Source organism: Netta rufina, assembly GCF_964035555.1.
Source record: "Netta rufina genome assembly, chromosome: 1".
NCBI classification, from domain to species: domain Eukaryota; kingdom Metazoa; phylum Chordata; class Aves; order Anseriformes; family Anatidae; genus Netta; species Netta rufina.
In genome coordinates this window covers 174,711,328-174,738,255 of record NC_140123.1, presented here as the reverse complement: position 1 = coordinate 174,738,255, position 26,928 = coordinate 174,711,328, and the positions used below count along the sequence as shown (strand labels likewise).

General features: G+C 42.0%; 1 protein-coding gene across 1 annotated transcript; it reads right to left on the bottom strand.

Moving 5' to 3' along the window:
* DBX2 (developing brain homeobox 2) lies at positions 1-24,968 on the bottom strand. The gene is made up of 4 exons (XM_084306503.1): positions 24,617-24,968; positions 12,393-12,488; positions 7,705-7,892; positions 1-5,463 (listed from the first exon to the last, which is right to left on the bottom strand). Exons 1-4 carry the CDS (start codon positions 24,951-24,953, stop codon positions 5,146-5,148), a joined length of 939 nt encoding a protein of 312 aa, XP_084162629.1. The 5' UTR covers positions 24,954-24,968; the 3' UTR covers positions 1-5,145.
* Positions 24,969-26,928: the final 1,960 nt, after the last annotated feature.

The window sequence follows — 26,928 nt, the reverse complement described above, 5'->3', positions numbered from 1 at the left end:
GAGCAGCACTTGAAGTTCTGGAAACAAAACACATATCCAAATAGTCAGAATAAAGAAAGGGTTCTGCAAGGAAGCAACACCACTGAAGGAGCAGAAGTGACAGGCCAGAGGGACGATGGCAACACCCCTCCAGCTGCCGCAGGTCGAGGCCTCCTTTCCCTGCCCTCTGAGCCATTGCCCAGGCTGAAGGCCCCAGTACCCAAGTGTCCTGTCCTGTTCCCTGGGCATCATTTGTCCTCCTGACAGACCTTTAGGAGGCCCACAGGACCAGCAGCAGGCCCCAGGCCTTGGAGGAGCCTGAGGGAGGGCATGGAATTGAGGCAAAAAGGGCAGGATGAGGCTGGGGGTGGCGGTGTGGTGCCTGGCACCTGGCATTGCTTCCTCCACAGAGAATGGCCATGCCCTGGAGCCTAGATGCAGTGTGGTCTCTGGATTTGGGGTACTTCTGTAGAGGGGGGTACAGTGGTGTCATTCCCAAGCCCCAGGGCTGTGCACACTGCAGCCTTTAAAAAGAGGAGGCTTCTTGGTTTCCAGTGTGAGCTGTGAGGTGATTTGGTGAGCACCAGGAATATTAACTGCACATGCTACTAGGTACTTCCATAGCTGGGAGTTATGCCAGTGGCTGCAGTTTATTGCCAGGTGGAAAACATTTTACAAATGAAGCAGAGCCTAAAAATGACGATAAGACATTGGAAAAAAAAAAAATAGAATCAATCTTCTCTGGATGATACATATTAACTTTCAGCTACCTCACACCTCACTCAAATATTGACATGTAAATAAAAAAGGACTTAGAGAATCTGAAGAATTCCTTAAATGTTAGGTGTTGCTGGGTGTTTGAGTGCTTGGGTGAGCACTGGAGGCTCACTATCGAGGGAGCAACAAGGCAACAGCCTTGTGACGATGTCCCCATCCACTACGCCCAGCTTCATCATTTACAATTGCAGCCAGTACCACCAGGAAACCAAGCTGCTGTGGGAGCTGCAGATAACTGAGGTGCAAGACCACATTGGGAGCATCTCAGCACCAGGTTGACCTACCTCAGCTTGTCTTACCCAGCGAGTCTCCAAGCACATAATGTAGAAGCACGGTCATTGAAGACTTCCATAGTCGATGGCAACTTGGTCCACTTAGGCTGTGAACCTGTCTCTGCAGGGGCCTTTTGGTCTCTCATGGCTCACAATGAACTCTGAAGTTAATTGGGCGCTAATTTCTCTCCAGGCCTTTCTTTGGGCTGTGGCTTTACAGCTAAGTTGCTTTCAATTGGTTTGTCTTCCTTTCTAGTCTATGAAGATCATAATGGTCTTGTTGGTAGAGGGTGCTGAAGCAAGGGAAGGCACTTAATTTATGTCAGGCTTTTGACTGTGGGACATATATTCATCGGGGGAGCTGTGTGGCTACAGTGATGGCAACTGGTATTTAAAACCCAGTACTAGTAAATCACAGTGGATAAAACAAATGTGATGTATTAGGGCAGCTGAGGAGTGACACTTGACCACTGTATTGTTGTTCTGACACTGAAGGTAGTAATGCAGTTTTGTGCCTTAAAGCAGACCTGCTCTGCTAAGCAGACCGACACAATTCCCATTTGGCAGGGAACCAATAAAAACAAGATAACTTTTCAAAAACTATTTTCTACAGTAAATGTGTACAACCCCAGACTAAGTGCTGGCACAGGTGTGGCCAGCAAATCCAGCTTTTAGCAGAGTTACCTGAAGCCCCCGGAGGGCTTGCCTCTCAATTACAAAATCTAGCAGCAGTTCAAATGCAATCAAATGGGATTGCAGCTGTGTCTGAGGTAGGTAGACTGGCGTCATCCACCACTTATTTGTGATTTCTATTATAAAAATACACCAAGAGCCATAAGTGGAAATTGGCACCTCCTTGTGAGGTACCAGAGAAGTTCCTCTGAGTGCCTGACCCCAAGAGCAGATTTTCAAGAGCTGCATTCAGACCCACCTGCAGAATCTCCAACAGGTGAGTGAGAAAAGCCCCTCCTGTTCCTCAGCATGCTCCATGGTACAGCAGGAGCCCTACAGCAGCAGCATGGCCTAAGGTCGCCTGAGTCTGGTGCTCTGCTAACCAAGGGAGCAATGAGTCTCAGCCCCTTCCCCCTTTTCCTGTTGCATTCTATAATACACGAGCATTGAGAAGTTGCCTGAACAAACAGTGAGGTGCCCAGACTAAGTATCTGTGTTGTTTAGAGCCTCTGAAGAGCTGGGTTTTACTGCAGTTGAGAATTTGAGGTACCTAAACTCTGCCAAGCCCTAGGATCCCAACAAACATCCTTCACAACACTCACATCACAGGAAATACCCGATATCCCAAAACCGTGCCACAAACCCACCCACCAGGTCTTATCTTTGAAGTCAAAGTGGTATGTTCCTGGGTTTGGCAGTGAGATGCCATCAGTATCTGTTACATCACTATAATACCAAGCCAGATGCGTTCTGTGCCATGCACGCCTGCAATGTGCCTTTTATGAAGTACTTCTAACACCCACTGGGGATTTTATGTGGAATTGGTGTTCTCTTTGTTCTTTTAGAAATAGTGTTTATCTGAAGAAAACATATGCATATTACTCAGTCCTTCACGCAACAAGACTGGCGCTGTAAGTCTCTCAGATTCCCTGTGTTCACAGGGAGTGCTATTCCTCATTTACCAGGATTTTGTGGGATGGACTGAAGGGAAACTTCCTTAAATGGCTTAAAAAGAGGAATCAAGGTCCTATATGTTACGGGCTAAATCCACTTCAACTAACTGAACCAGACTCTTACATACAATTCAAAATTCACGGGTATATTTCTTGGGTTTCAAGGTCAGCTTGATGAGCATTTACAAGTAAAGAATAGTTTATCTGGCATATAGAAACTTTATTCTAGCTGCGGAATAAGAATTCTATGAGGAGGTGTTAGAGATCTGGAAGGCCATAAAGTGGTGTAAGTTTTAGTAACTATGGTGAAACCAGAACTTGCTCAATTGAAAACACGTATGACGTTCCAACTGTGAAACCAATTCTGCATGAGCCGCGCTTGATCTTTGCCTCAGTGAGATGTTGTTCACATGCGATCTGCTTAGCACATCACATTGGAGCTGTGACAGTACTTCCCAGCCAGTGCTTGCAACATCATCAGCTGAAAGAATTTCACAGGGAGCGCTCTGGATCCTGTCTCCCCTGTCCATAAGGCAGTCGCTTCTAACACTGACACTCGATTGACTCGTGGGAAGAGAATATGAGCAGCTGTGAAGACTCCATTCCCCTGAAAGGTGAGATGGGAAAACCTGAAATTGCCCCCGCCACACACCAATTTCCCCCACTATGGGAAGCACAGCTACCTCCACTTGATCATTTGATGTCAATTTGGAAATATCACTAGTCAGTGCCATTCATAAGACTCTCACCCACTAACACTTGTCGTGAACTACTCAAACAGGGCAGGACACCATGATTTCCACAGGAGAACTGGAAGGCAAATTCATCCCCATGAGTAGGCAATCGGTCCATCCATTCCTAAAGGTTTCAGGTGGAGTGTGTGTGAGTTTGAATGCAAAACTCACCTGATCATACACGTGGTTTAATGATACAAGCTTTGTCATGGCAGTCTTAAGGTTTTTAGCTGTAAACGTAACTAAACTTCACCTCTCAGATACTCCAACGTAACAACAGAACTCCTAGATCACCCTCCCCAGGTAAAACATTAAATATCAATTGTATGTTTTTGTTTTTTTTTTTTTCTGGAAGATATACATTACAGTTCTAAACCTTTGGAGCTCAAAGGCAAGAATAATTACAGACGTTCATGGTGTGCATGATGAGAAAAGCCAGCCTAGATTATCATAATCATCTCCTTTGGCTATAAAATGTATCAATCTGACAGAAATGAAATAGTCCTTATAAAGTCAAAACGTTCTCCAAAATGTTCTGCCTGTAGGATATAATACCTTTAGTTTTTATTCTCGACAAATACATTCATAAACGTATGATTAAAAAAAAAAAATCTGCCCTCATTTTGAGCTATAAAGCCTTGCAAGTGAACAAAAATCAATCCTTGAATTCATAGGGTGATTACCTTAATGTGGATGAAGCAAACAAATCATTTCAAGTAAAGCAGTTTTAATGATATTTTTTCAGGCTTCTTGTATTACACAGAATGCTGTCCTGTCTTTGATACATATGTATACTTATGTGTACTTGTTGGCACCAGTTTAAAGAGGAGTAAGTCAGGAATGAGATTACTACAGCATGCCATCTCTTTAGGTACTTCACTGAGGGAGGCTCTAGTGGCAGTTTTTCCAGTTATAGCACTGCTGTTTAGTCCATTTGGGCTGTAATTCTGCATATTGCCATCGCAGTTTTGAAATACAGAACAGATTACAAGAGATTGCACTTACAGTCTGACAAAAGCCACTGAAATTGAATTGAAAATGCTGTAAGTTTCATCCACAGGATAAAATAAAGGACTTAGTGAATTGCTTTTCCCAGTATGCATTCAAATCAAATCATTTTAAACACAGTCCATTTATTGTGTGGGTTGGTTGGCTGTCTTTTAGTATTGCATACTTTACTATGGCTACCAGCTGATGTGTGCCTGTGCTAGTTGGAACTAGCTGGATACTGATATAGGTGAGGACAGATGGAGGAAACATACTAAAAATTACATACTAGACATTTGTCTGATATGAACCTATTGTGTCATTTAATCAATTTCAAAAAGAACCCAAAGCAACTTACTATCTTCAGGGAGCCAGAATTATTCTTATGCGCAAACAAAATTACTTGATCTGAATGCAGTGAGAGATAGAAGAGATCATCTATCAGTGTGTTTTAATGAATATCTATATACAGTGCAGATGTATAAATCAGAGCCAAACTTCAGCGTCATGCTCTTCACTTCGTCTTACTTGCCATCAGTTCCTATTCCACTTTTAAGGTCAGTAAAAGACTGGAAAAGACACAAGAAAAGGTTGAGTATTGAAAAGTATTTCTTAAATCATTAGTTGTTCGTCATTTTAATGGTGTTAGACTTTAGCAAATTTATGAGGCATAAACTAGTTAGCTTTACAGTGTCCAAATATTGTTAGTCTTAGAAGACCTCTTATTTGAAGCCTGTATTCTCCACTCGATTTACAAACTGCCCCTATATTTTAAGCTGATGATGTAACTGCCTTATTTGCAGTGTCTTGGTCAGGATACAAATACAGTGGGCTCTGCGATGAATTTGCTCTTGGAGGTGGTTGCGTACTAGCCAGTCTTTCAGAATTTCCTGGAGACTTCTCCTTCCACCTTGGACTTGCCTGCTCCTGAGACACTTCCCACACAGAGGGGCATGGGGAGGTAAAATTCATGGTGGATTGTGAGAGGTAGTTCTCCTGAAGACCTTCTTGGAGGCACCTGTTTGAAAGCACTTCTTTTTCTTTGGAGTTTCGCCACTTCATCCTTCGATTCTGAAACCAAATTTTCACCTGTTGGCAAGTTAATGAGAGTTTATTAGCATTCTTTTTATTAAGCAACATTGCTCTTATAAGTTTTTTTTTCCTTCCATCCCCTTAGTTTCACGTTACCTCCCTATTTAATGTTATAGTATATCCAGTCAAGCTGACTGATTGACATTAACTAAGGATTTTTCCCATTCCTATTTATTACAGCTTGGCCAAATACTCTCTGTGAATTTCCTCACCTCAAGCAGGTGATTATTTAGCTTGTACTGAAAAGATGACAGCTCAGTGCTAGGGACACTGCAATTTCTTATAGCACCATCTTTCTAGACTCATAAGGATTCTCAGAGTAAATTAGCATTGTCATTAACAACTAAGTGATAGTACTGGCAAGGTGAAACTTCCTTTTCAAAAGAGACCCCAAGAGCTAAGACTGTCCCATTCACAACCATAGCTTGGCCATATAGCTTCAAAATGTGTGTTAAATGACACAGAAGTTAGGATTAAAGACATTTTGTCTGTCTAACTACAGTTTTCCAGGAGTTACCTAGAATCATGTGCTTTCGAGACAGAATTTCAAAAACTTTGATTCACAAAGCTTGGGCATTCAAAATGCACTCGTGAAATACTGGGAAGAGTTTAGGAAAATACACACCTGGGAACTGTTACATTAAGAGAAGAACTGGGTGTGTGCAGGGGGGACCAAGCAGATTATTCAGGTTATATTCTTTCTTAAATATTTGCATGAACTTTCTTCTAGGATATAGAAGGAAGTATACTTCCAAAGATCTGAGAATCATCACCTTAGCTGGCAAGTATTGTTACTCCAGCACAACCAGTCAGAACCAGAAGAACTAACATTCATGGAACTACTCTTCCTTTTATGAGAAAAAAGACATGGGTATCATCTGGCCTATAATTATCATAAAATTATTTTCCTGTAATGATAGCTGTTATCTGTGTCTAACTCCATTATATTTTATTCCCCATTGCTCTCTTGAATATCAAGAACATGGAAGAAAAGATCAACAAAAATAGTTGTAATATTAGGAATTTGATTATGTTCTAGGAAATTTTTAGGCAGCTCACTGGTGAGTGCAATTGCACATTTTCATCAAAATGAAATTGTTTATCCTGCAGAGATTGCAGCTTCATTCATGCTCTGCTTCTTTTTTGTTCATAGTTGGTGTGCTTGAGATGGAGTCGGTCATTCAGGTTGCAAGGAACCACAAGATCTAACCTACCACGCAAAGTAAAGCCAACTGCAAAGTTAGATTAAATTGTTCGGGGCCTTGTCAAGTTCTGAAAACCTCCATGATAAAAATGATGAGAGCCATCACTATTCCCAGGCTTTTCTGCTCACCAGACAGCTTCTGCCATATGTATCTTAGGCACTTTCACTACTGCTGGATGCAAAGAAATAAAATTGTACTCTCACTCTCACTCTCTTTCAGGTGTACTCTGGAGACCTGTGTCTACTCTATCATCTTCAGAATCCCACCTGCCAGTGGCTACAATGCTGATTTTCTGCTCTAAAACCCTCACAAACATCATTCTCCAGTTTCTTTCAGGTTTTGTGCTCTTCAAGCCAGGCACATTTTTTTTTATTATTTTTTTTAAATGTTCAGGTAAACTCTGAAGTCCTACAGTAGGATATGCAGAGTCATGTGTGAAAACAAAACAAAACATGAAATGTGAATTAGTAAGTAAAACTGGAGCCTTTTGTAAGTCCACTATGCAGAGTTTTTCTTCTAGAGTTTCTCTGAACTCTGAAGAGTTCTTTCCTTGTGCAGCTAAGTTTGTTCTGCAGGGTGGTTTCCCCTGTCTCTTGGGACAGAATGGTTTCTGAGCAAGTGCTGTTGATTGCATTGTTACTAGCTGTATATCTGTGGGTGTAAAGAGTGCTCAGAGGAATACGGGAAGGCTCCATGCTGTGTTTTTTTTTATCTGGCAGCAAGATGCAGCACAGATCCTTACACCAAAGCTGCATCAAACAGCAAAATGGGTGTTGGAAATGAAATGCAGCGGTCACATTTCTCTCATTTGTGTGAAAATAGAGTGATCAACTTTTGATTGTACTCCTTCAGGAAATAAACGAGGAACTTGGTCAAGCATTCTTTGGTTAAAAGTGCCATTGATTTACTGAGGTCTTTGCTCAGGGAAGGAGCTCAGGGCTGGCCCTACGCTGTTCAATTTTCCTCTTTCAAAGCCATTTTAAAGATTTTTCTTCAAAGGACAAAAAGTTATGGGTGTTCTGTCATTCCTTACCTGAGACTCCTTTAGACCCAGGTTAATGGCCAGTTTCTTCCTGTCTGTTTTACTGATATACTTCTGCTTCTGAAACATTTTCTCCAAAGCTTTCCTCTGGTCTTCAGAAAAGACAGCTCTTCGTAATATACCTCTCCGGGCTTTGGAGTTAGACTCCTGGGTCAGAAGAGGCAGGACACTTTCCTCTCCTAGTGGAAATAGATGTGAATTTCACACAGTATCTAACACAGAGTAGAAAAATATTAAGTGCTGTTCATTATAATGCTAGCAGACTACTGTGCCACTTTTGATTTGTTGGTGTTATAAGTGTGTCGTAATGCTTCAGTCGTGTTCATTAAGGGTGAAATTCTTACTTGGATCTAGAGGTGTTGTCAGTGGTCAAAAGTCTCCCTTTGACATGGTTAAAAGTAAATCAGATGAGTTCATACAGGAATATTAACACAGGGCCCGTGCACAGTAGCAAGTACAGTCAGAGAAACTTCTCCACTTTCCTTTGCACGTTATCATTACTGAGTAACCTGCAGTAAGTTTTCCTAGGAGTTTATTTTCTCCTTATGTGAGATGCAGAACCAGATAAAAAGTGGTCTGTATTACTGACTCAAAGAAACTAAATAGGCTTTCTTAAGTTTTGTTTATCAATGAAAGGCTTTCAGAGTGAAGTATTTCTCAGAAAATCTATGGCCATTCACTTGCTTTTCTAGAAATCACAGCAATTTCTTTACTACAGATCTGGGGAGTACTTGGACTTATTCCTGTCAGCCTGGTTGCTAATCCTTTGACATCCCATAGGATAAATCTTCATGCCCAGTAAAGCCCAAAGCCCTTGTGCTTTGCCATACTCCCTCTCCTATAGAAGGATGTGGAGTAATGGGAGAGGTCCTGGTGAGGCTCGGTATGCCTCCAGCAGTCCCAGCTTCCCCAAATGCCCCCAAACCCAGGGAGCAGTACCAGAGGCTAGCTGAACAGGGCCAAGCATCAGATGTGATAATTGCACGGGACACTTACAAGCAGTCCAGGAAAGAGTTGCCCTTTGATTCAGAAACCCATGCTGTGGCTGTAAAGCCAAGGACACCTACGATCTTTCTGTGAGAGGGCAGACACAAAGGTGGCTTTGGTTTATATTACGTGCAATTTGGACTCTAAAGGTATAAGCTGTCCTGTTGATGACACCTCCCCACATACACACCAAGATTGCTGTCCCAGTTTAAGGTTACAGCAGCTGCAAAGGGGTGTTGCAGTTCAATTTCTGACAAGGATTTCCATGTCAAAAGCCAATTGCAAAATTCTCATCTAAAGTATATTTTCTAAAACATTGTAACCTTCTTTCACGAAAAAATTCTATTTTAGTCAACTGTACAGGCAGTGGGGCAGAACTGAATACATTTGCTCAATAAATATAGTGCTCTTGAAAATACTGATCAAATCCAGATGCAGCTTTCACAAGCTGTTCCTTGGGGCTAAGCCACCTTTCAACTTGGGTTTATTATACATAAATACACACGGGCATGTGTATCTTTAAACACTCTCGGAGAAACAAACACATGTACACCGAGGGTATTGTACAACTGTGTATGGATGACAGTGAGGAATTAGAGTGTCTATGTTTGTCTTGTAAAGTTGACTAGGTACTTTTGTGGTGTGTGTTTGACTGGTTTGATATTACGTTACACACATTACCCCTGTATCTTGCCTCCCACTGTGGCCAGCAGAGGAAGAATATTAGAAGCTAAGCAAATATACAATGTTCTTTCCCCAAAATACATTGCCACTGTCAAGCACTACTGTTTAGGCACCACTGCATTTAGTATTTTCTACTAGACATGCCTCACTTGAATTCTTCTACATCTTAAAACCCCATCTTTATATTTGTCCCCTATTTTGAGCTGTGTCAAAGTAATTATTTTGATTTAAAATGTTACAGTATAAAGAATGGATACAAATGTATTTCAATTTTCAAAATGATATTTGGGATCTGATACAAAAATCATACCCTACTGGTTACTGTCCTGATATTTATCACCCAGTGACACAGTCAGACTCCCTGCAAACCAAAATAAACTATCTGCAGCACAAACGTCAAAATGTCACAGTGGAGGTTTCTGTAAAGGGCAAGCTGGATTCGTATTTCCCCGAGGAGCGTATAGCCCCGCGTGCCCCTCCACCAAGATCTGATCCTGCTCATGAAGCTGGGGGCAAACACAAGCCCTTCTTCCTCAGTCGTGATTTCTGTCCTTCTTGCTGGAGTTTGCAGAATTCAGGTACCTTTTTTCAGAGAGCCTCCCAGTAGTTTCTGATGAATCATCAGCAATTCCCGAGTCTACTGGGAGGTACAGTCTGATGGTGGAGGAGCTGCTACTTTCTCTCATCCTTACCACGAGATGAGAGACACCAGTGAGGGAAGAAGCTTAACAGGGCTGGTCCGTGACTCCCAGGCGGAGTTCCACAATGGAGTTGTCAGCCAGGGACCCAGGATGCCAGATTATGTGACCCCTTAAAATTTGTCTTGCCTGGCTGTTTGTTAACAGTCAATCAGCAAAGAACCAACCTCCTGCCAGAGCACTGAGGCGCCAATTAATTCCTATAGAGGCAGTATGTAGGGTACAGCTTAACACCTGCATTAGGCTAATGTAACAGTGAGGAGTGATTCGGCAGATTCCATGTAGACTAAGGCACAGTATGCGACTGATTTTAAAAGCCCAACTGAACAAAATTAAATCATGAGCACAACACTCATAAGCAGCAGTAAACAACCACTGGGTCATCATTGGGTCAAAAATGGTGATCCCCACTCGTGTTTGGGATAATGAACACTCATCTTCAATTGTCTAGCCTAGATGATTTTATAAGATTGCCCCATGTTCCAAAATGCGTTCTGACTCTGCTCTCAAAAATTACAGTTCAGTTGGTGGGTTAAAAGATTTTTAGTATGTGGGGATAGGCAGTTGTTCACTCATTGCAATAATTCTCTAGAACGAAGCAAGTCAGTTTGCAACCTGTTGCACTGAACACACATCAAAAGGTTTAGTGCTCTTTTGACATAAATGCAAATCTGTTACCAACTATTTCCTATGTTGCTGGTTTGATTTTTGTTTTTGTTTCGTGTGTGTGTGTTTTTAAATCTCTCCTTTGTGTCCTAATATATAGTGATAAATGTCCCCTTAATCTGTGGAACAATCTTCATTTGCCTTCATGGCAGAGACCACCTTGAAGGAGCAAGTAAAAGCTTTAGTCATGGTTTCCATTTTTTCATTTGAACTCAATACATTCTAGTTAAATGGACAATTAATAGGTCACTTCCAAAATAGTAGTGTATCACTCCTGGTTAATAAACAATCCCCACAGTTGATAATGGCCCTATGTATTCAGCAAGTCCCTGTATACACTCAGCTCATCCACTAAATCCCTTTTCAGGTAGACAGGGTTATATGGGAAGATGAGCTAGAATGAGTCTATAAAAGTCAGTTTCATTCACTGCTTTATTTTTCAGTCAAGTGCTTTAAATGGTGTCCAGAAAATCTCTTGGAATGTGAGACAGGAGAAAAGACTGGCACATAGAGTATTGCTTTATGGCCATACAAAAGGGCAACTGACCCTTGCCCAGGCCTTTTCAATGTGAAATGGTTCCTAAAGTTCATCTGCACAGTGAAAAATTGTGGTGAGGTCGCGTGTGGATGAGTAAAGTGAAAGTGGTGATTGGTCATGGTGCTGTCAGCCATTGTGGGAGAGCCGGGGCCATGTAAAACGCTCTGTGGGAAAGTGTCAGCCCCCTAAAGAGGTGCTCAGAAACTTGCAGCTCATTAAACTGCCAGCATTTGCTGCCTCACTTGTCAAGAATCATTCAACTTAGCAACTGCCCTTCTGAAACGTTCATAAAACACATGCACGTAGCCAGGAAGGGTTTGAATGCAACTGTGATAAAAAAGTATATACTAGAGCACTCATGAACTCTAATTTCCATTTGGATTTGACAAAGGATTTGTGCTTTTTCTCCATTTTGAAGGCTGAGGAAATGCCTCTTCTGTTTGTGCTCCTGAGCATAAACATGTAAAATCAGAATATATATTCTTACACCATGGCATGCAGACTTCACAGTCAAGGTTAAATTTAGATTTGGATTAAATGGAAAGGCATTCCAGGTCTCAATCCTGGGTGTAAAGTGCATACTGTCCAAAATTATCTTCAAAATGTGTCTTCATATTTTTACATTATAATTTTTAAAAGAAAAAAAAAATTAAACACGCATGCATTTGAATGCTACAACAAGAATGACTGTTTTATATAAATAATGCTAGAGCTTCCCGAATCATAATTTATCCCTAACAGACATCAAAATGCAGCATCCATTTAATGATCTTTCAGCTCTTTTCTTTTCTTATTTGCAAACGTTATTGACACAGATTTTTAAAAGAGTTACTGATTTTTAAAGAATCTTTTCTACCAAACTGAAAACAAGGAGATTTCCTAGGTTAGCGCTGTCTGGGGGTCTCAATGCCATTAGAAATCTCTCACAATTGAGTGTACTTAAGTTTGATAAATCTTTGGAAACCTTCTGAATAGGATTGCTGTGATTTTACTAAGGAATTAGCTGCTGCCATTGCATCACCAATTAGTTTTCCAGAACACATTAAATCCTGCTGCTTTGGTTTACAGAATAACTCAAGCATTACTGATGAAGCATAAAAACTTACTTGGAAAAGCAGTGGGGGATGCAGGGTGCTGACAGGACCCACCGCAGCATGCTGAGTAGAATGGCGGGGCTCGGAGAAAAAAGTGTTTGGAAAGAGCTGCAGAGAAAGCATAGATCTAATTGATTATCCATTGAGCTTAGGTGATATTCATAACAACAGTCCTCCAAAAAGTCAGTGTGTAAAGTCCTGCCCCACAAGCTCTTTTTCCTTTTTGGGATGGTGATATTTTTAAGGCAAACAATGATAAGCCAAGTAATTGCTCTTTAATTTTAACAAGGCTAGTTTATATGTATCATTTAAATATAATATGGAAAACGCAATTTATTTATTATAAGAATGAAACTGAAGATGTGAGATTTACTTCTGTAATTGCTATAATTATGTGGTTTTTTCTAAATATTAGGATTGAACATGTTGTTTAAATAATGCATTGTCAAATTAATTAGTATGATATATTTAAGAAAGTTACTTCAAATAACTCTAGTTGGCATAATACCTGAAAAAAAAAAATCTAAAAATGAATCCTGACTGTTCTGCTTGTACTCAAGTGCTGTTATTAGTACTCAAAGCAATAATGACTTCCATAACTGAGGAACCTTTATGAATAAAATATTTAAAATGCAATGACACGATCCAGGCACTGACTACAGAACATGATTCTGCTATCCCGATGTTGAATTCAACCTTACTGGGAAAGTGCTCTAAATTTAAATAAACCACTTGCTGAAGGAGGCGCTGCTTAATACAATAAAATGGCTAAATGACCCCATAAAATTAGGTAATATCTGGTAACATTTCTATAGATTTTTTGAACCAATAAATCCGAAGTCTCTCTATGTTAAAGTTATCATAAATCTTTAAAAATTCTTCCTTATCAAATAATTCCTTACATTTTTTTCTATAAGGCTCATGGGTTTTTTCATTAATCTTAATTATTTTTTCATTTCTCTCATATTAGTCAACTATGAAACGTGGATTTTTTTTTCTCTTGAAAATAGATACATCATGCCTGCTAGAATTGTACGCGATCAGCATCTGTCACTTCCCTGTCTTGGTTTAGGCTGAAAATAAACAGCTCTACACTCTGCACTGCAGTTTGTCTAAGTCTCCATAATTAATCAGATTAATTACAACAAATCAATAATCGGGAAGAAACATAAATAAATGTATATAAGCAGAGTTAATTTTCAAAGTTTTTTTCCAACTGAAATTAAAAAGAAAGATGACACAAAATTAGGCTCCTGAATACATACTAGGGCATCTTAGTAAGTTTCCTGATGTTCAGATCTGCTGCCTTCCAAAGCAATAAGATATTGCTGTAGAAGCCTAAATCTGAATATTTTGAAAATATTCACCTCTTTTTATCTGAATTCATACACGATAGGTGAAAATTTCTTTAAATTTACAGGTGTTTTATTACTGCAGCTTATCATCAACACTTTGCTGATTGTAATGAAATATAAATATACTCCAAGAGGAACTAATTGCCTATATTTGAGTGCATGCTTGCAAAACATTTATGAAAAGGAATGATTTATGCCAGACATTAGTATTCTAAAGCTTCTCTTTCACACAAGACCAGCAAATACGGCACTGTGTTCTAAGGAACATTAAGGAGTCAAGAAAGTGCAGCTAAATTTTATCTGTCTTATGTATCCATGAGGCTTCAATGCAGCTGGAGCAGTACGGAAATTGGAAAGGGTTTGACTGTAACTGAAGAAGCACAGAGATGGAGAAGGAAAAGACCTACCAGATAATCCCCACCATCCTCCTGAACACGAGAGCTTGTTCTTCAAAACACTTTTTATCTGCTGCTAATGTTTTATCTACTACACTTTGGAAACTCCCAAAGGAGGCTTTTCCTCCCTTTCTTGGCAGCCACATTCTTTGTGCCATTATCAAGCTTCCCTTACAGTAAGGTAGAATTCTTTCTGAAATTTCACTTCTAAAAATAAAACTTACCATACAAAAAGTACCAAACTCAATTTCTTTGCTTCCCTTACACTTGTATCAAATATTCCTTGACTGCTGTAATGCCCTATTCCCCTTAACCATAGATTGAGCATCTTATTCATGGAATATGATTTTTGTCATGTTGGCCTGTCCCTGATTTTCCCTCTTATGGTTTCTCAATTCTCTCCAGTTCCATGTTCTTTTTTGATAATATGGTACTCATCGTGATGTGAGATACATCCAGGAGATATCTGGATAAATCAGAATTGAATAAGCTATTGCTTCAGATAGATAGCATACTCCTGCAAATAAAGATATTTATATAAATACCCTTATCTGAGATATATATAATATCTGAGAAATAGGAAAGGATAGGTTTTCTCCATTCATTAAATTTCTTGACAAATAAGCACAAAGGCCAAGAAATGGATCAGTGTCAAAACTTAAAACACACATTTTGCTTAAGAAAACCTCAAACTAGCCACACACTTCCATGAATGTTGTTGACAATGATTTAGTGCACTAGCACAGCACAATGATGCAAACAGGAGAGATCTCCAAGATCTGCTCAAGTCAATGGAAATCATCCTTCTTGGCCATTTTGCTTAATTCACTCAACTGTTTTTTTTTCTGCCTGCATGGCACATACCCCTCCAAGGGAGAACATTTGTTTAAGTAATAAGATGCAGATACCTTATATGAAGGTACCTCTGAACCAAGTGGTTCCTGAAACTGTTTCTCAAGATAGATTTATTCTAGATCCTACGGAATAACCAATAGCACTATGTCTCTCTAAACCATACAACCCATTGTGCATGTCTAGTTTATAAACTTCTTTAATATGCTCCAGCTACACTGATGAGCGAGTGAACTCTAGGTCAGGTCTATCAACCCGTATCTTCAGATCATGGCTACCGAGGCAGCTGCACTCAAAGCAAAGCGTAGGAGTTAGGCAGAGTTGCATCAGTAAAGAAACTGCACAACACAGGGATACTCAACTCCACCGTGGAAGCCCTGTGTAGAGAAAAATGTTAATGCTTCACCCTAGCACATAGGGAAAGTATTGTCTATGTTTCCACCTTCTGGTCACATATATCATGGCCACTCTACCACTATTTGTTGTTTGAGCAATCTAAAGCAAACACTGTTTGCTGTTAACACAAGGCTGAAAACTGGGGATACGTCAGAATATTAGTTCTGAATTTATTGACCAGAATGAAGTGTACAGTGACAAAAAAGTAGCTTTCACTTCAAGCCGTGCGGACTAAACATGGGCTAAATCCTAATAACTATAGATACCTAAGATACCTAATTCTTCTTCTTGGCATTCCCATTTCATAAAAACAGACACTGTAGAGAACTAAGCATTTCACAAGAGTGAGACTTTACAGGTTTAGCTTCACAGATGCATGAAAATGAAACATCAGAGTATGGCATAAATGCCTTTTGGCACTCCAAAAATTGTACTATATGCTTTAAAAGAAAATTTATTGGATCATAAATTAAAAGGGATGAAATACCTAAAATGAAATCAGTAATTTCTTTTTCTATTTTCACACAAGATAAGTTCTTTTGACACTGTTGCCGCATGCAAAATTTTGGTAATAATGCTCATTTACATTCAGCTGTGTGAATTCAAAGCCTTTTCCCAACAGACAATAAAATGATACTAAACATGCAAATGAAACTCGAGATCATCCGGTGCTAAAACTCAGAGATTAGTTCAGACAGTGACATTTTAAAACATACTGCCCACTCTGAAGATATTCTAAATTGAAAAACCTTGCCATCCAAAAGCCGTGCCAGTAATGGGCTTGGAAGTTTTCCTTCTAACTACCCAGCATTTTGACAGGAAGGTTCCCAAGTCTAATCCAGTTGAAATGGATATGTAATTTTAAAACAGCATATTATTAAAGACATTGTTTGCTTTTCCTAATCCTACCATTGTGAAATGACTTGGGAAATAGCGTAGGCCAGTAGCCAGGAGGCAAATGACAAATGGTTATTGAGGAAAAGCAAACCTACAGTAAACCTCAGGTATTACCTACACAGGTCTCCTTCACTGCACATATTGCTTGTTGTAGTGTGCTTTTTATAGTTCACTGATAAAAATGTTGTATAGTCTTGTGACAAGAGCAGAAACACCTCCGAAGAGTTACTCAGAGAAGCAGAAAGCCAGCTAACATGCAACAGCAAGCACAGGAATAAAGACAGAGTTCAAGCTGTGTGAACACAGCCCTTACGTTCTCCGGGTATTGCTAAGCCCTCGCAAACTGCTCTCCCCATTGATGCCCAGGCTCCAGCCCTGGCAGGAAAATAAAAAATATCATTAAAATTATCTCATTTCATCTGAGAAACCTGGATGAAGTGGGTACAAGTCAACTGCAATTTCCCACATACACCCATTCTTGGCAATGACTAAAGCAGGCTCCAGCACAGCTGCAGGAAAGCTGCATGTCTTGAGGAGCTCCCTGCAACCACTCCAGCAGCAGCTGTGCCAGGCTGGTGGTCCAGCTGAGCCACGCGGCACCATTTCTGCTCCTGAACCACAAGCCATGGGCCTCGGGGTGAACCATGGCTCAGACTCCTGCAGTTGCTGTGTTCAGCATGGTGCTTCAGCAGCAGTTGTGCACCCCCAAGCATTTCCCAGCTGGTGGGGAGCCCCTGGCCAAGAGAAGGAAGCAACAACTGCTGCCATCTCCCACCAAAGGCGGTCACCGCCACAAGGACGTGGCAAAACTGACTGCGAGAACTTGTGGTACAGCATCCCTCAGAGCTGGCTTTCCTGCACTCCTAACATCACTATCTGTTTGCATTCATTCTTGTAAAACAGCAGCATGAATGCTCTGGTCCAGCCCAAAGGGCACACCAGAGTGACATACACAGACCAGTTTTAAAACCACAGCAAACTTTCACAGAAATTGTTTTGTAGTTCCAAAAATATATTCTGAAATCCTGTACAAGCAGCCAATGCAAGAAGCAGGCTTGCATTTTTATAACAGGTCTCAACTGGGCTTTCAAAAATTATCAGAGTAGTTACTCCAGAAAAGCTATGTCATCAAAAAGGGCTTCAAATATGCTAACAGCATGATTATCTACATCTACAGCAACGTTGTGGATGCTGGAGCCCACCAAAGATTAGCTCAGATCACATGAATCACTGTTGGTTTTCAGAGGCACCATCTGCACGCCCTTTTATCAGGGCATGCCTTGCTGTATGTGTATGCTTGGTTTGTTTCTCTGCCTGAGGAAACTTGGGTGCCTCAGGCTGGCGACAATGCATGGTCACACTCTGGTGTGCACTTCAGCATTGCGACAATCCAAAGCAGCATCCAAACCCCACACCACTTGCCAAAGACTACATGGCTCTCCTGTGTCAGCAAGAAAGGCTGCTTCCATCTCCACCACACCTTGTACCTATTGAGAAGGATGGGGACCTGGAAAGCTGTGGGTTTACCAGCTTTGCCTCCTACTCTGTCCTTCTGCTTCAAGACACCCATGTGCTAGCATGTCCCCAGCACTTTTTGCTTAACAGTTCTTGTAAAAAAAAAATCTTTTCTCACTCTCAGTTAAATATTTTAAGGGCATTACTGTCACTTCTCTGTCAAAAAGTTTGGCGTGCTGTCTAAGCTCCTTGTCTCCTGAATAGACTCCTGAATAGTCAATGAGAAGAGATAATCAGCTCTATATAATGACTCATCACCTTAAAATAGCTGCCTAAGAAGGTAAGTTGTGTCATCCTCTGGAGGTGTCTCTGTATTGACTATGGATTAGACAAGGTATTCAGACAACTAGATTAGACAAGACACCTATTTTTTTTAAGCAGCTGAAGTAAGATGGCATTCTCCCTATCCTTCATGGGTAACGTCAAAAGAACACAAATTCTCTGCATAGCCATAAAGAGGCAGGAAAAATGATAATTTTCAGCCATAAAGACACTAAAATTATTTTATTTGATTTAGTTCAGAAACTACTGTTGCAACCCTTCTTCCAAATCTTACCATTGGCCAAAATGCACCATTTCTTCCAGCAGTATGCACTGAGTAGCTACAAATTCCTACCTGAACCAGTCTTTACTTGCTGCATTATTGCCAGGTCCAAGCAGCCCAAAGTCTCCAGATTGGCTAGATGTTGATAGAATGAATAAATAACAAGTGGTGAATTCTGCATTTTTTTTAACACATGAGGCTTTTTAGTCCTTTTACATTTGTACAAGGAAATATTTCTTCAAGTTGAAATCCAAGATATTCATATAGTCACAAGATTCCAGAAGCAGGGACTTTAGCAAAGGCCACCAAATTGTCCAAGATCCACGTGGATGAGATAAACTCATCAGCAGACATACAAAATACCTCAACAGAATTACGGGCTATATAACTTCAGAAAAAGGCAGCCTCCCACAGGAAATTTTTGTGAGCTTTTCAGCATAAAGCAAAGGCCACTTGTTCTCCAACATGATGACTTACCTCAGTGAAACACAGACTAGGTTACTGAAAATATTTACGTGCCTAACTTTACAAGGTTTTGGGTCTACAGATCTGATATTTGAAAGAGCCTCCTATTGCTTTATGTACCTGAACTTGCTTTTACTTTATAAAGATTACATTCTGAATTCTGTTGGGTTATGACTGACACAAAAGTATCACTTAGAAAAATTAGAGTAGGAATTGGTTTGCACAGCTGAATTAAGCAAGATTTTCTGTCGAAGACCTTTGCTGGGCAATGGAGGCTGGGAATTTGCCTTCCAAAATGATGGGAAACTTACGAATGCAAAATAGCATAGCACAATGAAGCCTGAAATCTGCACTCATGCAGAGAACTTGCCTGATGAGATTAATCTTTATCACTTCCATCTGCTTTCTATAAGCATGGAGAATATGCTATGAGATTTCAGAAGACTTCATGCTGCAGCATAAAGTGCATTTTCCAGAAAGAAGTTTGCTAACTGTAGGCATGATTAATTTCACAGTTTCCCCTCAGTAAATTGCTTTTCTACAGACCTCCACCATTGCTCTTCCTAGTGCTGTTCTGAGATCTTTTGGCAGTGCTTAAACCTCACTAAGGACCAAATTCTGGAGCCTCTTCCTTTCTCAGAGGCAGCACACCCTGTGCCACCAGAGGAGATGGCACTGCCCAGTGCTGACACTGCTGGCCTGGAAGCAGGAAAAGATGCTACACTGGGGGAAATCAGTTTATGATTTCTGATACAGAAACTTCTCTGTCTCCAATCTCCAGTCCTGTTGGAGACTTGATTGTTAAAACAATGAAGGAATCTCAATGCTCCTGGCAGTCAGGACATAAAAGAACATGCCAAATAGATCTCTCCACCCCACAGGAACCCCAACAAAAAAGAAATCTTGAGACCTGTTAGTCAACAACTTGCTGACTAAGTGAAGATGGCAAGTTCCAGCAGCTAGTGCAAACTTAGAAGGAGCAGAGTTCTGCCTTTACTTTTAGTGAAAGTTACAGCATTATGTGCTGCTCAAGGACACAGTCTGACAGCTGGAGGGCTTTACATCAGTAATTAATAAGCATTTTTTTCACTGGGGACATCCAACATAAAGGAAAAAATCACTTAATTTCAGTAATTTAATTATCCCCTGGTTGTCACAAGAGATTCTACTAAAAGCTGGAAGTAAAGTATGTTGGTTAAAACAAGCATTGCAGGAAACAATTACTGTCATCACACCGAGGGAGAAAATTGACTCTGGTCTAAAGAGTCAGCCAGGAGAGGAAGACTTGATTTCACTTCCCTGCAATGCTCTCAGTTTTCTGTTTTACCTTAGGCAAGCTGTTTCCTTTTGCTCCAGCTCCTCCTCTAAGCAGCAGAGGTCTCTCCTATCTCACCAGCACGTTGCGATGCTAAATGCATTAAAATGTAAAGTACTCAGAAGTTAGAGAAACAGAAGCCATATCCATATCGTAGAATGGATCTTTATTACTATACCTCCAGTTTACGTTTATATTTGCTCCAATTCCTTTCTTTTGTGTTATATGTAACATACCATATTCTATTCTGTATTCTGACGCTTTAGGAAAAAAATCCTGTAAGATGAATTTTTCAGCAAGTTTTGCAATGGAAGTATCTCACTGCTATGTTTGTTTTATTTGTTTCATTGTGCTTTTCGGTTTCTTTTCTCTGATAATCTATCAAAACACCAACAGTAAAGCAGAAAGATGGATTCTTGCCATGTATATACTAGTAAGAATATTCAAGATATAAAGCAATTACTGTTATTTTCCCTCCAGGGCAAATTACTTGAGAAGAGCAGAGATTTTCAGAAAATAATTTCAGGTAGCAAGGTAACTGGGTACTTCCCACTGAGGTCACTGTGACCTGGTGCCAACCAGTACTTGGGGAAACTGAGTCATGAGGGAAGATGTGGAATGGACCTCTTTGAAGTCTGTGCTACGGCAGGCCGCATCTCACCGTCCTCCAGGTAATTTTCCTATGTCAGAAAATGCTGGAGAAAACTGTCAAGTCTTTTAATTTATTCAGATGGTGATGACAGCATTGGAGTACAAGGAGAAGGACCAAATCTGAGATCAGCAAGCAGAAATTGAGGACCTCTTCCCTACCTAGAGTCCGTTAGTTTGCTCAGAAGCTTTATTTTAGGCTTCCCTCACCCTTTCACTGTCAGAGTAAGTATAAACTGCATAGCTGTAACACATTGCACTGGGAAGTGTTGCTTTACAACAGTGCAATTTTTAAATGTTTCTTCCCAGGAAGAACACGCTCCAGGTGTCCAGAGCTTAAAAAGCAGAACCAGATTCTGGTTTGGTTTATATAGCCATGGCTGCAAGTCCGCAGTGCAGAAGGCAGAAGCACAAAGCAGAGGGACAAGACAGAAGCTCAAAGCAGAAACACAATTTCACCTCTATTTTATCAAGGAAAAAGATCCTGAAAGGGAAGAAGCAAGCCCACAGCACACGGGTTAGGAGAAATTCAGTTCAGCTGGATAGAAACAGAGTGCTTAACATATCTGCTAAAGCTGGTGGGCCCAGTTCAGCCTTCCATCACCAACACTGGGGCTTCAGAGCAAGGTGCAAGAAAGCCTGCAGGAATTTGAACGTGGCATAAGCCAACACACCATTGCAGAACACATGCGAGTTTTACATCTAACAACACTTCCTTCTGCTTTTGATTTCTAAATTCTGGATGCTTGTTCATGTGGTTGTACTTCTAAGTCAAAAAAACATAAATTTTAAAAACCTATAATTTGATTACATTTCACCTGTAAATATCATTACAATGCTGGAAAGTGATTTTAATATTGACAGAGAACATAAAGATATTTCTTTTCAAGATTTCCTTCACTCATTAGAAGATGTATCCTATGGTGTAATACTTTGTGTGTATTTGTTCAGTTTTTCCTTTAGGATAGTTTTGGAGGAGTACTCCAAATACATAACCAGATAAACACTTGGATGATAAAACTAAAACAGTTTAAACCTGTAAATATGTATGGAAAATTGCTGATAAAACTCTGGGGCTAAAGAGTTACGACGGGAAAGGCTGGCATGACCAGACATCACAGATCGAGTCCCACCCCAGCCTGTCTCTGCTTCAGACATGGACTAGAGTTTTCCAGCTGACAGAAAAAATACCAATTTTTCATTCTTTAGCATTTTTACAGAGTGTTGAAAGGCATTTGAAAATGGAGTGCTTTGTTCATGTCTTTCCTTGATAAGTGCTGTGGGTACATGTTGGTTTTGGAACTGTGAAACGGCTCCGTTTATTCAGTTCGGTCCCTGTTGTGATTTCATATGCTTTGCTTTCTGAAGACTTTTGTGGCCTCACCAGAATTTTGGAATACCTGAGCAATACAGATTACTTATCCTGCTAATTGTGATGCTTTTCAGTTTTCTTTTCTGCAGATATTTTTTTTTATTTTAAAAACTTTGTATTATGCACAGCTAGTTTGCTGGAGCATTTTTAGTCCCTACACAATATGTAAAGACTTACTAGTTCAGAAAGATTAAAAACACATTTACTTTACTATGTTCCGAAGTCTTACTAAAGACTCAGACCATGATTTTCCAAAAAATCACATAGTTTAGGGAGTCTAAACAGGGATGCATTTATTCCTCTGAAAAACCTACAAATATCAGTGCATATTCACAAAAATCCATCAGTTTGAAAACTTTGCCTGGTACAAATTCCTTACTTAAAACACCTAATCTGACGAAGTCATTTGCCCTATCATAGCGTAATCAGGAACTGCAGCCTGACCATGCCTTACTCAGAAATGCCAGCGTCCAGCATGTGAACAGTTCCCCTAGAGTATGCCTATGCTAAAGAGACTCCTTAGAAAGCACAAAATCTGGCTCAGCAGAATAGTTCTGATCTAACTCGTAAGAGTTCAGAATCCTAAGAGCACTCATCACTTTAAGACACGTAAGTCAGATCAGCATCTATATATTCCTGCTATATATACATATTTGTTGTGCGTCTTCTGCATCAGCACGAGACTTTTTCTGAGTGCATAATGCATGAGGAAACCTAGGATTTCTCACTGCCCAAATGTTAGGGCCTGGTGCTTGAGCCCAGAGTTCCCTCTGAACTCTCTGGGAGTTGTGGGATCACAAGAAATGTAGGATCAGACCCCACCCAGATAGCTAGGAAGACCTGACCTTGCAATGCTTTGCTAAATTCATGGGTACCACTATAGGCTGATGAAAGAAAAGTAATTCTGAAAGCAAACGCTTGAAAAACTCTGCACTCAGTCACTCCTGTAATATTTGGAAAAAGTTTACCTGTAGTGATGAGTACTGGGAAATCTGCTGTATCCCTTTTTATGCGTGCTTTGTGCATAGAAAAGCAGCATTTTCTCTAGAACTTAAAAAAAAAAAAATAGATATATGCACCTAATTCCAGAAAGATTACATTTATCCTGGATCCTGACCTGGTCTACACTTGGCTAATATAATCATGTACTTAAATAACTGAAGTGCTTAAGATACACTTACATCAGTGAGATCTGGAACACTTAGAAATGTTAACGTACGTTGATTTGAGTCTCTCCTGCCTTACCTTAAAATACATTATGACAAATACCCCAAAAAATGCTTGGGATTTTGCAGAACAGTTTGTAGGATTTAATTAAAGCAAAATTACACTTGGAAAAAAAATAATAATTGTGGTTCTAAAACGAGCCTTTTGGTTTCACATCTTAAAGCCTTAGCTCAATAACTGTGCTTCTGTTTGCCTTATTTTCATTTTAAGAACCTTTAAAACTGAATGGTCATATAGGAAAATTCTGAAAACACTACAGAAGGCTGATATATGACAACAGAAAGGCAAAATACGCATGGTGAGTCTACTGCTGAATTTTATGAATTAACTTTTAATTCAACTTCAGATAGTTCTGTGACTGACAGAAACGCTCATTCCTAAAAATGCTTCAAAACACTGTTTTTATTCAAACTAAACATATGTAGGACGCTAAGAGATAAAATAGTTTTGTAAAAAATGTTTCGAAGCGACTAGCTGGGCTGACAGGAGGCCTGCCCGGTGGCGGAGCGCGGTCCCCAGGCGCCAAGCCGTGGGCAGAGCGGGCTGACAGAGAATGGGCGAAACCGGCAGGAGTGGCAAATCCTGCATGTGGGTCCGACACCTCATAAAAAGCACTGTCTTTCATTTTTACACCGAGTCGAATCGCTAATTACAGGTCGTTTACGTAGCTGTAAAGGCATTTTTTTGAGATTTTTTTTTAGTTTGGGGAGGGGGGTTGATTGGTTGGGGTTTGGGGGGGGTTGGTAATTTTCGGGGGGCAGAGTGCATACTGCCCCTTCTGGTTTTGTCAAAACTTATAGAAAATTGCCTGCTTCTCTTGATTTAATTTCCAATTTCCGAGGAAAACCTCGCGCCCCCTCCCCTGCTCCCCCCGAGCCGGGGCCGAGGGGCGCGCTGAGGAGCGCTCGGCTCCGCTGCCCCTGCAGCCTCTCAGACCGCGTCTGCTCGCGGGCGGGCTCCCGAATCGCCTCAGCCCCCCAGGCAGGCACCAGACCTGCAAGAACCGCGATGAGCAGCGATTCAAAGCGCTCCTCAGCAGCCCAGCGCCCTGCCTCGCTTACTACGCCCGCAGGTGCGCGGGCCCGCCAAGTTTAAAGCCGCCGTCGGCGGAGGCAGCCCCGTGGCGAGGCGAGAGCCGCCGCCGGGCTGCGGGCAGCGCTCCCCGCTCCCCCCCGAGAGGTTTTCGGCCGCGGAGCCGCCCCCGGGGCTCTCCCCGCAGCTCCCCGGGGCCCCGCGGGCAGGGGCCGGCGCTCACCTGTGGCCGCCGGCGGGAAGACGCCGCCTCTGTCCGCCGCCGGAGCCCGCGCTGGCAGGCGGCCGCCGTCTGCCGCCGAGGGGTTAAGCACTTGAAAAGCCCACCGTGTCGGGAAGGGACCCCCCGAGGGGCTGATTTGTTCCGCCGCGGGGCACAGCTTGAGGGGGACGGGGCTGGCGGGGAGGGGACGGAGCTGGGCAGGGCTCTGCGGCGCCCCGGCCCGCAGCAAGTTCTCGATGAGGAAACTTTTGCCCAGGTTGCCGAAGCCCGGCGCCGCCGGCAGGTTGAGGAGAGCCGAGGAGCCCACCAGGTCCCAGTACAGGGCGCTGGGCAGCATAGCGAGGGCTGCCCGCCCCAGCCCAGCCCAGCCCGGCCGCCGCGGCCCCTCACCGGGCCGGGACGGGGCTGCGGGCTGAGGGGAGCGGAGCGCCGGCTGGAGGCACGCCGCGCCTCTCCGCCGGGCTGGAAGGTGTGTCCAAGCGCATTCATTATGTCAGCCGGGCTGGGGAGTGAGTGATGGACGCGGCCAACAATGCCGCCTCGCCCCGCAGCCCCCCGGGGACGGGGGCTGGGCGGGGAGCGGAGCGCTGGCTGCCCCCTGCTACCCGCCCGCCGCCATGTCGGGAGCCCGGGGGCGCCCCTCAGGGTGCCCCGACATGGCGGCGGGCCCGCGCCTCAGGGCCGGGCGGGCTACACCTGCGCTGAGGGGAGGGGAGGGAAGGGGAGCGGGGCCCCGGCCTCCGGCGGGGGAAGGTGGCCGCGGTGCTGACCGGCGAGGTCACGCCGACCTAATGATCTCATGAGGTAATAGGAAGATAGTCATTAGCTCACTCCCTCTGGGTATTTTTACTTGCCTTTTTTTTTTTTTTTTTTAACCCCCCCCCCCTCCTTTCCCCCTCCCAGCCCCCACTGGATTTTTAACGTTTGTCTCAATAAATCTGATTAAGATCAGTGTGGTGCTGTTAATCATGTTTTCGAGAAGATGTGGGGCGATGCTTTCTGTAGGCATAAACATTCCTTGGCAGCGGTGGCTATGTTTCTACTCGTGTATATTCTTTTTATTTATTTTCTTAAAAACCACATAACACAGCAGAAATGCATCATTTTCCTGTTAAAATACCCAGAAAGCTAAAACTGGATGCTCTTCCCAAGCACCTGGAAGTGTCTCCTTGTTCCGCAGAGAAATCCTTTTCTTTCAAGCAGGTGCTGACCAGTCTCAGGAGTATTCCCTGCAAAATCCTCTGGAGCAGGTGTGTCCCTTTTTACCGTAGGGATAATCCCCAGCTGTGGCCTTGGACATTGTAGCAAGTTAGTTATAGCTACAAACAGCTGGAGAAGTGGAATCACCCATGTCTTGAGACAGCAGGTTGGATGAATGGTTCAACTTCTTTGGTATTAGGTAATATCTTGGGAGATGTGAGTTAATCACTCAGCCCAAGTTTTCCTTTGCATCCTTGGGGAGCTTGGTCCTGCCAGAGTTTGGGCACTTTCTCCACTGGCACCACGGTGGTGTGCATCTGTGGTGCACAGGAACCAAAGAAGGTAAGGTTGCTTCACAATGGGGACTCTCGTAGTCCAAACTTCTGTCTTCAGCAGTGGCTGTAAGCGTGAGGAAGAATAAGAAAAAAATGAACATTGCCAATAGTTTCCCCCTTGTGTACTCCCATTCTGTAAATGTTCTCAGCTCAAGGGATTTCCCAATGTATAAGCAGTTGTATGTGCAGATCATCTGAAGATCTTCATCTTTGTAAACTCAAGATATTAACACAAGTATTTTACCTGTCTGCATTTTGTGACTGGGGTTGTCTCTTGCCATAGAAAAGAATGTAGCCCAGTGGAGCCAAGAGTGTACCAGAAGCTACTATGTATCATTGTAATATGAAGATGCAGAACTCTATATTTACTGTGTTTCTAAGGGAAAGAAGCAAACTCTCCCAGGAGAGCACCTGCTTCTGAGCATTGCAAGTAGCTGCCTCTCTAATTTACCCCTCATAAATTTATTCACACTTGAGGATTTCTTCTGTCTTTCCTTTCACTGACTAAATTCTCACAGAGTTCCCAAGGGCCTGAGACACTGAAAACCATAATTCAATACTCGGGAAAATGAAGTTAGTCCACCCAGCTGTGCTGCACGAATAAAAGGTATTCACCAAGCCAAAGATGGTTGTTGAAGACAGCCTTGGGGTTTGGTTTCCTCCAAAGCCCTTTCTCATGCCAAAGTGGCTACTATTGTGCTGTTGTGTTAATTTCAGCTGTGTAGTTCAGTAAAGTATGATTAGCAAGTCGCACGTTTCTGTGAAATAGAAGCCCAA

What these genes read in the sequence shown, in the direction of transcription:
- DBX2 (XM_084306503.1), bottom strand. Translation starts at nt 24,953, where the DNA reads ATGCTGCCCAGCGCCCTGTACTGGGACCTGGTGGGCTCCTCGGCTCTC. An exon ending in ATCCCCCACTGCTTTTCCAA is followed by an intron (nt 7,893 to 12,392) that starts GTAAGTTTTTAT and finishes TATTTCCACTAG; the next exon opens with GAGAGGAAAGTGTCCTGCCT. An exon ending in TGGGTCTAAAGGAGTCTCAG is followed by an intron (nt 5,464 to 7,704) that starts GTAAGGAATGAC and finishes ACTTGCCAACAG; the next exon opens with GTGAAAATTTGGTTTCAGAA.